General features: G+C 33.8%; 1 protein-coding gene across 1 annotated transcript; it reads left to right on the top strand.

Moving 5' to 3' along the window:
* Window positions 1-15436: 15436 nt before the first annotated feature.
* On the top strand, window positions 15437-16009 carry W97_05091 (uncharacterized protein; the record flags this gene model as incomplete). Its single annotated transcript, XM_007782976.1, has 1 exon — window positions 15437-16009. The coding sequence occupies one exon, from the start codon at window positions 15437-15439 to the stop codon at window positions 16007-16009; it is 573 nt and encodes a 190-aa protein (XP_007781166.1).

Genomic DNA, 16009 nt, shown 5'->3' with positions numbered 1-16009 from the left:
TAGGCTATAGATGTATTATAGTAAGGAACTACTAATGTTAAGGACTCTACTAGGTATAGAGCATCGACGAGTAGGATGATGGTTAGGGAGAGAACTCCCTTAACTCGGTATCACGATAACGTTAAGAACTCTAAGGACTCTACTAGGTATAGAGCATTAACGAGCAGAACGATAGTGTAATAAGGTGCTATTACGAGATATTAAAGGTTACTATAATAGTTAGGGTCCTAATTAAGGAGATAGGGAATAGTGCTAAGATATAGTTAATAAGGTGAGAATTAATATCACGTAGTGAGATTAGATTAAGTTATAAAGAATACTAGATTCTTATTTAAATTAAGCACACTAGTCTAATAAACGAGAATGGTATCTTCTATATACTACCTAGTACTATTTATAGCTAGCTATAGCTAGTAGTGCTAGCACTACTATTCTCTACTAGCCCTACTATCTATCCCCGGTCACGTGGTCCTTTCTACTAGTAGTGGCTAGTAGTTACATAGTGGCTAGCTTGTGCTAGCTATTATTTAGCCTTATACTAGCAGCGCCGGTCTTATTCTATAAGGTTGTAATAGATAGTTAGGGAGATAACTCCCTTAACTCGGTGTCACGATAATATTAAGGACTCTAAGGACTCTACTAGATATAGAGTATCGATAATTAGAATAATAGTTAGAGAGAGAACTCCCTTAACTTAGTATTATAATAATGTTAAGGATCCTAAAGACTCTACTAGGTGCGGAGTATTAACGCGCTAAGACTATAGTTAGAGAGAGGACCCCCTTAACTTAGTATTATAATGTAGGCATTAAATTAACCTTAAAAAGGTTCGGTTTAGATTAGGGTAACTAATATTAATACGCGGACTCGGGCGTAATTACTAAATAGAGGTCTGAAAGAGACTTATGTAGCTATAAAGGGTATAGATAGTTTAGGATAATAGGACGCGCGGTTAGAAAAACGGTATCTAGTAGGAAGAGCTAGGAACTACTCCTTTAGTAAGATTATTGTATATCTATTTCGAGTATAGCTATAAGGAAGTTCCGGATGGTTTAGATCCGCTACCGCAAAAGAATAGGGTTGTATTCTAGCTAGAATGAAACTCCGACTAGTAGGAGACGTCTCTAAGATCTAGAAAGTAGTAAATAAGAGTAAAGCTATAGGGGTTACTATAAGATAGCCGGCGAGTATCTATAGGATTCTTCTCTTATAAGGAATTAGTGCTGTATTCTCGTTAGAAGCTTTTAAGTACTATTTACTATTATACTACTTGCTTTTAAAGGATTTCTATTTACTCTTATTAGGACTTTTGATTTAATATATTCTTTATCCCCTTAAATATCTACTCTGTCTTTTGGACTTAGTACCGCTTAAGCCTATATAGCTAGAGGTGCTACTAGCTCGTTAAATAGTAATAACGAGAATACTCCTCTATCTATACCCTCTTCTAGAGAAGCTCTAAAGCCTATAGCTATTCCTATAGGCGGAGCTCCTTTTATAGGGTTCCCCTCTAATATAAGAAGTGCGGTAGATTAGCTTATATCTCATTTCGAATCTCGCCTAATAGCCCTAAAAATGCTAATACCTATAATAGGTTCCTTAGAACTTCCTCTATTTAATAGTATTAATGCTACTTACTAGCTTTATTAGTATAAGGCTGCTATAAGGGACTACTATCTTACTAATAGGAAGCGAGCTTCCAGGCTTTTAGACTTTTACACTAAGTGGCTATAAGCCACTATTAAGAGGATAGAGGAGTGAAAGAATAAGGATTAGGCTAAACTTAAAGAGCGTATTAAGCTAGAGTTTTATAATAATAACTCTACGTAGTGTATTAGAATCTAACCTTTCTTTATTAAATAGCTTTCTAAATATAAGACTAAGGTTATCGACCTTAAAGTCTTTACCTATAAGTATATTATTATATCCTAGAAATACGTTAAGAATAGAGTACTCGATTAATACTTATAATATACTTAATTTCTTTAAAAGCTACCTATTAAGACCTAGAAAACTCTCTTTATATAGTATAAGTTTGTAACTTATAACCTATTATCCTTTTAATTTAAGTAGTTAATAGAGGAGGTCGATAAGTTAATTTTTATTAAAGAGTCCTCCTAGGCGTTTAAGTAATTAGGAGTAGTTAATTTACTAGATACTCTTAAGTATTTAATTAATAGAGCTTAGAATGTAAAGACTATAAAGGTTAAGAATATTTCATTTCCCGAAGCTCTTATATTTCTTCTAATAGTAGTAACTTTAGGCTAAGGTTATACTCTTTTATAAACTACTTAGCTAGTAATACTAGCTATCTCTATAGTTTAGGAGGCGCCCCCGCCTATTTATAAGAGTGAGATTAATAATCTAGTATAATAGTTTACTATAATAGGTCTTAATTAAGCTAGTGTTAGTAGTCTAATAATATAGATACCTTAATATAGAAATATATATTATAATAGCTAGAAGTTCGTAGCTTTTTAGAGGAAGGTGGAAGCCTTCCGTCCTCGTTCTATAAACTATTCTAGTTAGCCTCCTTCTTAAAACTAGTATACGTTTAGGAATAATACTTCCTATACTAATTAGGGTTTAGGAGTACCTCCTATAAGCTAGCGACCTATAAATTCATTTTACTACTAGAGGGGTTGTAGGAAATAGCACAACTTCTACCTCAACTACGGGCAACTATTAGAGATAGTTAAGAAAGAATACTACTATATAAAAGGAAACTAGATTATTAAAGGCACCCACGAGAATCCTAGACAGCTAATTTATTTACTAAGAGAGAATAAGCTAGAGGCGCTAGAACAGCACTTCGTGATAAAAGGTATAAAAATATCCACTTCTTTAATTACTCTCTTAGAACCTAGCTAGAATAATTTAGAGAGTAATAAAAAAGAGATTAGCCCGAAGTTACTAGAGTACTAAGAGGAAGAACTTATTAGTAGCGAGTATAGAGCCTACTCTATAGAGTCTAGATAGGGTGTTAACGTAGCTACTTAAGGAAGCGTTAGACGTTAAGAGAGATACTATAGAGGTATGCGAGAAGCTTAGAGCTAAGGGTTTAACAACCGCCCTACTATTATTAATAGTAATATAAGGGTTACTAAACCTAGACTAAAAAGAAATACATAATAGAGAATACTTTCCTTATAATAAAACCGCTATCTTACTATTGCAGCTACTACTAAACCGGTAAACTTCTTAAATAGTAGAACTAGAGCTATAGATATAGGAGATTAAGCTAATAAACGACGCGACTATAGTAGAGGTACCTATAACTAAGCTTATAACTAGGAAGAAGGATACTAAGACGGAGCGAGTAAAGGTTATTAAAGTATAGAGACTATTAACCGATAACTAGCTTCTAAAGGAAATAGTAGAGCTAATTATAAAGTAAAAGATTATACTTTCTCTTAGTTAACTGCTCGCGGGAATACCTAAGGTCCAAAAGCTCTTAATAGGAGTAGTCCCTAAGGATAAAGTTAAGAACCTTAAGGGGAAGCTTATACGGTCTACTAATAAGTAGGAAGCTTTAAGGGGAGCGTTCTATATTAGTTATATCTAGTCCTTCACTATAGAGGAGCTTGTAGAATAAGAAGTCTACTAAGGGCAACGAAAGTACTACTATAAGTGTCCTCTTATTCCTATCTTTATAGGAGATTACTAAGGCGTAGTATTCTCAACCGCCCTTCTAGACACTAGAGCTAAAGTTAACCTTATAAGGGAGAGGTATACTAAGAAAGCTGGTCTTATTATTAATAGTCTCCCTAAGTATATATATAGTCATCAACTAGTTGTAGTAAATAATAAGAAGGTAGAGCTCCTTAGAATTATTACTAACGCGCCTATTTGGGCTAATAGAGTAACTATTAATACTCCGTTCTTAGTGGTAAAGAATATATCTTAGGATATTATTCTAGGGGTGCCTTTCTATTACTATAAGTTAGTATTAATTTAGTACTTCCTAAGTAGCGAGATATAGTGCTAGATTACCTCTATTAATAGCTTACGTAAGGCGAGGTTTATTATAAGCTATATAGAAGAGATTCCAAATTGAACAACCCACCTTATAGGGTTAGTATCTTTAAAAGAGTAAGCGAGATAGTAGCTAGCTATATTTTTATATTAGATTTTACACTAGCATATAACGCTTTAGTAAGAGGGTAGTCTTTTCGTCTTATTAATAATTTTCGGAGTTTAGAGTTTAAGATTTTAGGTAAATGTTTTAAGGGGAACTAGAGTTTTACCGGCCGCGCTAACCACTTTAGAGTTAATCCGAATTAAGGGGCTAACTCCTATATTTAAGTATTCTGAGTATTCTAACTCGCAATTTAGGAACACCTATATTAAACCTTATTACTTACGGTAAATAGTATTAAACTCGCTTTAATAACGCGATTCTTAAAGAAATTTAATAATGCTGCCCTTAAATAGGAGTTATACCGCTAGAGAATAGGGGTATACTAGAACTAGTTACATGTCTTAACACTTTATAAGTAAAAGGTAGATAAGATTCGCCCGGTAGACTCTTTAGAGTCTAATAAGTCTAAGCCTAGAGGCTCTCTTAACTAGAAATAAAAAGCCCTTAAAAGAGCGAGTCTTTACAGTCACCTTTGTCTAAAAGGGCTATATAATTATTAGGTTAAGCTATACTTTATAAATCTACTAGTTAGATGTAGAGTAACGCCTAAGCGCTTAAAAGTAATAGTAGTTAGAGAAGAACTTTAGCTAAAAGAGCGGGAGCTTTTTAAAGTAATAGTTATAAACTAAGAGGCGGCTTTTACCTAGATGTTTTCTAAGATTAGTTAACTAAACCTAGATGTTACCTCTCCCTAAATAATACGCACTATTCTATATAATACCTAGTAGGTAAAGAGCTTTCTAGTACCTAAGGCACTAAATAAGAAGGTGACAATAATGCTAAAGGAATAACTTAAGAATAGTCTACTAGAACCTAGCTATAGTCCTTATTATAACCTATAGTTCTTAGTTAAAAAGAAAAATAGGAAGTGTTAGCTAGTTAACGCCGCGTAGAATATTAACGCGGTTATAATTTAGGATGTAAATATACCTCTAAACCTAGATAAGTTCTTAGAATAGTTTATAGGGTGTGTAATTATAAGTATAATTGACTTTTTCTCTAAATATAACTAGATTCCTTTAGATGAGATATACCGCAATCTTACTACCTTTATAACCCCTTTTAGGCTACTTTAATAAACTACTCTTATCTAGGGAGCCACGAATTTAGTTATATAGTTTATAAGAATCGTAATAAAGATTCTCTAAGATTATCTTCCGAAGAAGGGTCTCCCCTTTCTTAATAACATCGCCGTTAAAGGCGCGACGACTACGTATAATAATAAGAAGGTTATTACTAGAATTCGTTAGTTTATCCTTAAGTATATATAGTAGCTTAATAGTATCCTTATAGACCTTAAGCGCGCTAGTTATACTATCTCTAGGGAAAAGTCATAGTTCTATATAGTATTAATTAAGATTATTAGGTTTCTTTACGACGCTATAGGACAATATTCGGTTAATAAGAAGATTATAAAGATTATTAACTAGCTACTATATAAGAACCTCTATTAGGCTAGAGCGTTTATAAGCATTTACACTTACTATAGGGTATAGGTTATTAAGTTTACTCTTATTACGGAGCCAATCTTCCGATTATTCTAGTCTAACTAGGAATTTAAGTAGGGAAGAGAATAGAAGGAAGCGATAAAAGTGCTAAAGAACACCCTAATAATAGCGCCTACACTAGTTAAACTAGATTACTTAGAAAAAGTAGGAGAGATTATCCTTATAGTTAATATAAGTAGGAAAGAATAGGGAGGCAATCTTATATAACTTAGCGAAAAACGTAGAAGGTATCTATATTAGTATAAAAGCGGTCTCTAGTCTAAATAGGAGTAAAAGTACGACGCTAGTAAGTTAGAGTATTAAGGGCTATTTTATACTCTTAAGAAGCTTTAGGTCTAGCTCTATAGGGCGAAGTTTACTATAGAGATAGATACTAATACACTAGTTATATAACTTAATCACGCGGTGTCCGACTTACTAGAAGTACTAATAACTAGGTAGCTTATCTAGATTTAGTTATAGGAGTTCGAAGTTTAACATATTCCGAGTATAAAGAATATAGTAGTAGATACTCTCTTGCGGAGGCTACTAAGTAAGAACGACCCTCTATAGGATACCGAAAATATTAATAATTTTATTAATATAGAACTCTCTATAATTTCGGTTAGTTACGCGACTATTAAGAATAATAAGAAACTTCCGCTAGAACCTAAATATTTAGAGGACTTTTAGATTATTACTAAATACCTTTTAACTCTTAGGCGACCTTTAAGTATTCTAGTAGTAGACTTTTCTCAATTTAAAAAGCGCGCCTTAAAGTATCTTATAAGAGATAGGCACCTATTTTAAAGAGCTTTAAAGAATATACCACTCCGAAGAGTAGTTAATTCTAAAGAGTACTATTAAGAGATTCTATAAAGCTACTACAAAAAGTTAGGGTACTAAGGAAAAGAGAGCACTTACTAGAGAATTACGGACCGATACTATTAGAATAATCTTTACTAGGACGTTAAACGTTATATTAAGACTTATAAGTAGTACTAGATGCGAGCCTTAAGCTATAAGAAGAAAGCCTTATATCTAATCTAGACCTCCACGCTATATAAAAAGTGGGCGTTAGATATAGTATATATACCCACCACGGATAGTAAGTATTACCTAGTTCTCACTTATAAGAATGTCTCGGGATAGGTTAAAGATTAAGTATTAATAGCTAATAATTTAGAGTCTATCACGCGGTTCGTTTAAGATGACATCCTCTACTACTATAGCGGTTTTAGAAAGCTAATTATCGATAGAGGCCTGGAAAACTAAGGAGAGTTAATCGAATTACTAGACTAATATAGTATAAAGTGGGTTAAGGTCTCTACCTACTACCCTTAAGTACATAGGATGGTTAAAAGGGGATATAAACCTAGAATAGACGCTTTAGTAAAGATAATAAATGGGTCTACGGGAAAATAGACTTATTACCTACTAGCTATTCTCTAGACTAACCGCACTACTATATAGACTACTACTAATATAATACTAGTATAAGTCGTGTATAGGAACGACTATATCTTACTAATCGAGATAGAACTCCCAACCTAGTAAATCTTACTATAGGAGAATATCCGAATAACTACAGATCTTCTTATATTATAAGCTTAGTAGTTAGAGTAGCGCGACGCGGATATAAGCGAGGCCCTTTTAAGCGTGTGCTATTACTAAGAGTAGAATAAGGAGTATTTTAATAACTATTAGCGCCTACGCTAGAATACATTTAATATAGGTAAGCTAGTTCTTCTCTATAATACATAACTTAATAAGGTATACTATAAGAAGCTTAACTTTTAGTAGAAGGGTTCTTACTATATTCGCTCCGCTTCCGCTAACTAGGAAATATATATAATTAAGGAACTTAATAGAATAGTATTTAAAGATATAAAGCTAGGTAACTAATTAAAGTGTTTTTATATACGCTTTATACTAGAAGGTGAAGAACCTATCCTTCTAAATATTCCGTTAGAGGGAGAAGATGAAACGGATCCGCCTAATCTACTATTATTATCTAGGGTAATAGATCTAGACAAATCGTTAAAGAATAGTATTAAGCCTATTATTTAGAAAGTAATTAACCGAGTATTACGGAACCGATATACTCTATTACTTTAGGTGGTTATCTAATATCGCGCGCGGTCTATATAGATAGTAATATAGTATTACGCTATATTACCTAAGGTAGTTATTTCTTAACACTTATAGTCTTATACGGAAATAATTAACGGATTAGACTCTAAGTAGAGAGGAAGATAAGAAGTAGGTAGAAATTATAATTCTTATAAGCTCCTTTTACTAAGTTTTTACTTACCTATATTTACGTTTTCTCTTTCTATTTCGCTTACCTACTACTATAAGGCTTTTATTTAATTTATGAGTTTTCTTCTTACCTAAAAATAGGCGTCCGCATTAGAGTTTCCGAGCGTTTATATTCTTACTATTATAGGAGGCTAGATAGATGATCTAGACGTGATAAAGCTAGTATAGAGCTTATAGCTAGTTGGGAGTACTTCTACCTCACCCTTTAGTAGTATAGAGGGTGCTTTAAGTTAGTGTATAAGTAGCTTATTTCTATTAAGTCCAAAGTAGTAGAGTTAAGTTCCGGTTAGGGTTTATAGTAGATTAGTACTTACTATCTAGTTCCTTAGGTTTCTTTAGCTTCTCTATTAGCTTTTGAAATCCGGTTCCGTCTTCACTATTACCCTCTCTATATCTAATATTTAGGAAGAACTTAGGCACGGCAGTAGTCTATACCACTTCTTATAAGTATAGAGGCGCTACCTTTAAGATAGAAGCGCTATATAGTCTTTTACTTTATAGGCTAGATTAGTAATATAAATAGGCTACTACTATATAGCTTTCCGCTCTATAGGCTAAAGCGGTATAGTAAATAAGTTACTATCTATATAGTCTTTTACTCTATAGATTAGGTTAGCGTCGTGGATAGTCTACTACTATAGGGTCTTCTACTCTATTAGCTTTTAGAATCTAGTTCTATCTTTACTATTACTCTCTCTAGCTATTACTAGAGGGGTTAGTATGGTGGATAGACACTATAAGTTACCCATCTATCTACTAGTAATAAAAGGAAGAGGGAGGAAGGAAGGAAGTAGAAGCTCTTTTATAGGCTGCTACTAGAGGATATCCGGTAAACTAGAGTGGCTAGCTATAGCTATACTTAGTATTAAAAAGAAGGGTTAGAGGGGACGTACTAGAACTACTTTAAGGAAACTATATCTTATTTCGAGATCTTAAACGGGAAGTTATATTCGATAAAAGAGAATCTAAACCTAGTTAGAAAAAAACTTTAAAGAACCCCCTTTAAGGGAAGGGAAGACTATAGTTAACATCTAAAGAGGTAAGAGGAGGTACTTATTAGAGAGTCTAAGAATTAAGGTTATTAAATCTAAGACTACCCTAAAATCACTTTCTAGGTAAGGAAAGCGAGCTTTCCTTTACTTTAAGCACTCTAGAGGTGCGTTTCTTAGTAAGAGAGGCGGTTTATTAACTAAGTCTAATAACTAGAGGATAGTTATCTAGGTAAGAGAGGGATAATACTTAGTATTTAGGAAAGTCTTCTAATAAAGATACTATTAATAGAATAAAGATAAGGTATTACGTCTCTACTATAAAGCCTATAACTTCTATTTATTATAAGAATAAAGATTTAATATAGTTAATACCTATCTTTAGCTACTTAATAGTTAGAGTTTAACTAGTTAAAGAACGCGTGGAAACTTAGTTCTACTAAAGCCGCGAATCTTTTATAGTCTTACCTTCTACCTCACCACCTTAAATACACTTACTTCCTACTCCTTAAGGTTCTACATAAGCGCTTACCGGTTTTATTTATAAAACCTATTACTTTCGATAGTATCGACTCTTTCATAATACTCCGTAGTTAGAAAATGCCTTAATCTCTTTATTTAACACCTTCCTCTTCTTCTTTAGTCTTAGGAAGCTAAATATAACTTATCTTCTTCAGTAGTTAAACTTATTTATATAAGGGCGCTTTAGAGTCTTAGTTCTATATTAGTTTAGCTAGTAGTCTACCGGCTTTTTTATATTACTAAACCGCTCTTTTATTAATAACACTACCCGGTTTCACCACATATTAGATACGCTTACTAAACTTAATTCCTTTTATTAGCTCTAATTATTCTACTTTCTTTTATAAAGCGGCCGCTTTTTACTAAGTTGCCTACACTCGCGCGCATAATATTATATTAGGAGTAGTAGGGTTAAGTAACTTCTATAGCTTTAGTAGGGACTCTTCCTACTTTATCGACTCTTTATATTTATTTTATATACTTTAAATAACACGCTGAAAGCTTCTATATTATTTTCTTTTAATTTCTATCTTATTTTATTAACTTTATAAAGTTTTATTAGTTTTAAGTATTTAGAGGTAGCGCTAGTCCTATTTAGACTTAATTTAGATTAAGGGGCGTTATATATAAAAGATTGTTCACGCGGTAATAATATAATAAACGCGAAAGATAATACTATAATAACGCGCTTAAAATCCTTTCTATTATTCTTCTAAGTCTTTAGAAGAATTAAGCACGTTCGTTTCTTCTTTAAGTCGGCTTTATATATATATACACGATTATATACCTTTTTTTATATGTAAAGATATCTATAAGTAATAGACTAGATAAGTCTATATCCCTACACTATAGTTTAATAGCTCCGCCGGTTCTAGTAACATCTAAGAAGAGGCAATTAGTACTATCTAAGGAAGATACTCCGCAAGAGGTTCATAGATTCTTTACTCCTATTACTACCGCACGATATAGATCTATACCTTCTACTTCTACACCTACCCTAATATTCGCGCTACTATTAAGATCGGGCCCTACTTTCTATACTAAAGAGACACCCTCGCTAAGTAAGATAATAGGTATACTAGTAAAGTAAGCTGCACGGCTATTTAGTATTAAATAGTTAGAGATAGCTAAAACGGAACACTCTAGACGTTTATAGAGCCTTATACTTATAATAAGCTAAAACCCGGACCTTAATTAAGCTATCCGCAATGCTAATATTAAGCTCTAAGAGAATAACCTACCTTTTAAAGACCTTAGCTTGTAGCGAGTTTAGAATATAAGCTATCTTATAGATATTATAGGCTAGAAGGATGTGTTTATTAGTAAGTTCCTCCTACTACCTCTAAATAAATAATACCTAGTGGCCTATAAGATCGATCCCTTTATTTAGTTAGGATCTAAGGTATTAGATATCCTTAAAGATAAGCTATATTCGGTAATACTAGTCTTAGTGGGCTACTTGTAGGAAAAAGAGTAAAAAGGGTCTACGCCTACCTTTAAGAGGAAGTAGTCCTCTATAATAGACTATTTAAAAGACGTCTAAGAGTATATAAATTAGTATTTAGAGAGTATAAAGAAGTTAGGGCTCAAAGTGCTACTTCTAGAAATATAATTATAGCTATTAATAGCTATAAATAATTAAGAGATAGATCGAGGATAGAGTCTCTAAGTAAGATATAATTAACACTATTAATAACTATATTCAATAACGTTCTATTAGGCTAGGCCCTAAGAAAGCGGCTATAAGATAATTTACACGCGAGGAGCTAAGCTAAATAAGGTACTAGACTAGTATAATTACGGCTTAGAAGGTAACCGCTAAGGTCTAGAGTAGCGGGTAGGTAATAAAATATAATATATAAGGTATTATTAAGGCTCTAGATAGTCTAGTGTTCCTACTACTATTTACTATAGCCGGTATATAGTCCGCTTTGAAGAAGGAGAGTAAGAAGTGTTAGGGAGGTAAGTTACATAACTTATTACTACCGAAACACATAATAAGATTCTAGGACTAACTAAAAAATAGTAAGGAGGTTATAGGCCTAGACTATAAGAGCGCGGGTAGTAGTATTATATAAAAGAGTAAGAAGAAGAGTAAGGCTATAGAGGAGATAGGTTAACTAGATATAGAGTAGAAGGGGGAACTTCTAGAATATAGGCTTACGGCGGTAAAAGAGGCTGAGATATTAGCCTATTAATATTTAGGGCGAGTCCCTATAGAACTTCTTAACTTAATAAATAGGCCTAAACTTAAGAAGTTAAATAGGGATCCAGCCAACTAGATAATCGAGATATAACTCTAAAAGGCAATCGATTTTAAGCCCTTTAAGAAAGGGCTTTACGCCTTTTATATTTAGGAACTTAGCGAGCTTTTAGAGCTATAGAATAATATACCACTCAAAACTCTCTATATCTATATAGAGTATATCTCTTACGTTAATCTCTAAAACTCTCAACTAGTTATAGAATTAATATACTAGTTTAGAATATTTCTTAATAGAAGAACTATAGACTTCTAAGACGAGTATACTTGTAGAGTTAAAAGATTATAGGTATTTCCTATTTTTCTAGATTTTATATTAAAAAGAACTATACCCGGGTTTCTAATACTTCTAAATAATTAAGTAATAGAGGGCCTTAAGTTAGGTTATAAGGGTAAAAGCCTTAGAAGTATTCTTAATTCTTAGTACTAGAATATTCACGCAGAGTGGAATTAGGTTCTTTAGTGCTACTAGTAGTACTAATAAAAGTGCCTACACCCTAATAATTCCTAGAGAGAGCTATACCTACTAAATATAATATTCTCACTATCTTAGTAGCTTATATAGTAGGACTCTTAGATGCTTTATTTAGAGATCGCCGAGCGCGGTAATAGGTATTATATATTTATTATATACCCTTTTATCCCAAAAGCCTTAATTAACGGGAATTAAGGCTTAAGTCTAGACAATCTCCGTCCCTAGTACCTAAGTATAGAATATAATAGCGACCGCCTACGATAAGGATTAGGGAAGGTAGATAAGTTTAGAATTATATATAGTAGGGATGTAGATAATATTAGGGTCGCGTATATTTAAAAGTAATCCGCGATACCCGTATTCTTTAATAATAGTAATATCCTTAAGTCTTAGAACACTACCTTAGTTCTAGATATAGTATTATATAGTCTAGATCTAGTCTTAGACACATTATTAGATAGGGTCTCCTAGAGAGATACCGCAGTTATTATTAACCTTATAAAACTCTTTAGGACTCCTACTTCTTAAAAAGAGTACCTTCACGTGTGATACTAAAGGGCCTTTAACTAGTTTTAGGTGGCTTATACTATATTTTAAGTAGTAGAGGAGGTCTAGTTTACCTATCTATTCTTTATTAGGGTGATAGGGAGGGATGTATTTATTAACTAGGGGTACCTATAGTTAGGAGAAGATAAGTACTAGCTTAAAGGTAACTAGATAGTTTATATTAATACCTAGAAGGTTATAGAGGTAGCGACCTAGTATAAACTATTAATAGAGGAATCCGATACCCCTAATTATAACCTAGCTATTATTAGAAGTATAGCTTATTTCCTTTCGGCCGGTATTCTAAGGGCCTATAAGGCGCCTCTAGAGGGGGATTCTTCTAATAATAAGTAGTCTAAGAGTAAGACTTTTAGAGTAGAAGGGCCTACTTAATAAGAGATCGATAAAGACGTGCCTATACCTAGTATAGAAGGTCTAAATTTTCTAGCGATAGGGGAGAAGTCTAGTATTCTTAAACTATATAACCCTCTTCCTCTAACGCGATTAGCTACTACGGATCCCTTATATAGTTAGTTAATAGATTAGCTTCTTCTTAAAATTACACTGGGTCTAGATCTAAGCGCGCCTATTATAATTAGTAATAAAGAGATATTAGAGTCTTCTGCGTCGGATAATAATCTATAGTCTCTATATTTAGACTTAGGCGAGCACTAAGAGAGTACTTCTAGACCTATTAAGGAGCCTATATAAAGCGTCTCTAGTAATACTAGTGGACCTATAGAGGGCGTTTCTAGCGGTGTTAAGGGACCTATTAAGAGCGTATTTAGGGATAGCGGTGTTAAGAAACCTATTAAGAGTGTATCTAGTAATATTAGTAAGCTTATAGAGGGCGTTTCTAGAGGTATTATAGGTCCTATTAAGGGTAGTTCTAGTAGTAGGGAGTTATAACCTAAGGATAGTGCTTTTATTAGTATTAATTAGCCTAAGAATGGTGCTACTAGTATAATTAAAGAGTCTAAGGGTTAGATCCTACCTTCTCTAATAGCTTTAGAGAAGGAGTTAGTAGCCGCTACTTTATAGAAGCTTAAGAAGGCGGATTAAGAAGCTATCTATAAGACTATAGAGGAGGTAAATGCATTAGAATAGATCTATAGCAAACCGAACCGCTATTAGTAAGAGGACTTACTAGTAAGGGGTTACGGCAGCACTATTAGTGAGAGGACTTACTAGTAGTAAGTTATAATAGTAGAATTTAAGGTTCTAATTCTTTAGCGATCTTAGCGTCTATCTATACTACTATTTAGAGGATTAGAGCAGCTAGGGGATAGCTACTAGGTGAGGGAGGTATATAGTAGTATAGGAGGTTTATTATATAGGAGCTAGTATAGAGTGCGCGTGCTGAGATTTAGGGATTATTATTAATTAATTAGATAACTAATATAAGTAGTATTAGTTATATTATAGTATTAAGCATTACTACACTCATTCTATATGTTGTTTAGCCTTATATAACCTATTACCGTGATTCTATCGCCGCCTTAATAGTCCTATCTTAATATCTCACCTCCGCAGATACGCACGACCTGCTCACCTGAGTCTATACTCAAACCTCTTACCCACAATAATACTATAGTAGTTAATAGCTAGATAGACTTAGAGCTAGATTGAACTTAATAAATAAAGTTTTATATTAGAAAAAATTCAGACGCTTAGAAAATTAGCTTTAGTCTAAAATATTTAAGATGCTTTAAGCGCTTACAAGCGCTTGCAAGTAGCTTATAAGCGCGCTAAAATACTTAAAGCACTCTAGATATCTAGAATATTTAAGATATTTAGAATATTTAAAATATCTAAGACGTTTAAAATAGATAGATCGCTTAAAATAGTTAGTGTCGCTTAGTAAGTAGAAATTTAATTACTAGAGCTAAATATATTCTATTAAATCTAGCTCTAATATATTAGATCTAGCTATATCTAGCTTAGAGCTATTTGAGCTACAAAATAAAACGCTAATGTATTTAATTTATTCAAATATATATTAGTCTAACTACTAGTATCAATTGTAGTCTACTCTTTGCATAGCTAAATAACTTTACCTAGAATACAAATAGTTTAATACATGAAGCTCTCAAGGTATAAAGTAGTGATATAGGGCATAACTTCTTCTATTTCAATTAGCTTTAGACTTAATTTAGTGTAATATACTTTGTTTTTGTAGCGAATCTTTAGATGTAGAAATATATAAAGAAAAAGCGTAGTAGAAGCGTAGTTCAGTTTACGTGCGCTTACGTGATTCATCTCCAAAGTCTTCTTGCAAGTAAAAAGATAATTAGCTATATGCAGCAACACTACAATAGCTAGTAAAGCACTGCAGAAGACTATATTCCATAGCTATATAATTAAATAGCTTTCTAAAAGCATGAAAGAGACTTCCACGATTGTATATATATTTATAAGTATTTATCTTAGAATATACTCTCTTTAATATGGTGGTGCTCTTAGTAGAATAGTAGAGCTAAAGCTTACCTTAGGCCTTTTTGAGGTCGCTTGCCCGCTGGCTTGGCACTTCAATTATTTTTCAACTGCGGGGTAGAAGTAGCAGAATGACGTCTATTTCTTATCGGGCGTTATTATTACGCTCAAGCACAACCGTAGCTATAAGTGCGGTAGATAACCTCGTGTGTTAAGGCGAAGATTACAGCCGCGACAGCCCCTGACATTAATCTCCTAATGCAATCCTCAAACACGAGCCAAATTCCCAGCCCGTTCCTCGGCACCATTATGGAAGTATGCATCGTAACGCCTTCGGCCAAGCATACCATGGACGGCCTTCTGAAGCTTGGTATAGGTCCCTTCCAGGTCTTCAGCTTCAATTCGGACACAGTTCCTACCCAGCAATACCGTGGGGGCCTAGGATCCTTCGAACTCAAGGTGTGCTTCGCTAAGCAGGGCGCCTTGACCTTTGAGATTATGCAGCCAATCTCAGGGCCCAGCCTCATGGCCGAGTACCTCGAAAAGAGCGGGGGTAACGAAGGAATTCAACACGTAGCTTTTGATCTTGGAAATGTGCCGATGGCGGAGCGGCAGGCGAGGATGAAGGCGCGTGGGTTCGATGTTGCTATGGAGGGCCGATGGAAGGGCCGAAGAGGGGAATGCCACTTTTGCTTCTTTGATACGGAAGGGAGTACAGGAACAGTCTTTGAAAGCATTGAATTTTCGAAGGACTGGGAGGATCCGGAGTGCCTGTGGTATCCCGCCCCGCCGGGCCAGGACGCTGGTGTGGAGCATGGTTTGAAAAAGTAG

Source organism: Coniosporium apollinis, assembly GCF_000281105.1.
Source record: "Coniosporium apollinis CBS 100218 chromosome Unknown supercont1.23, whole genome shotgun sequence".
NCBI classification, from domain to species: Eukaryota; Fungi; Ascomycota; class Dothideomycetes; genus Coniosporium; species Coniosporium apollinis.
This window is presented reverse-complemented; position numbering and strand designations above follow the sequence as displayed.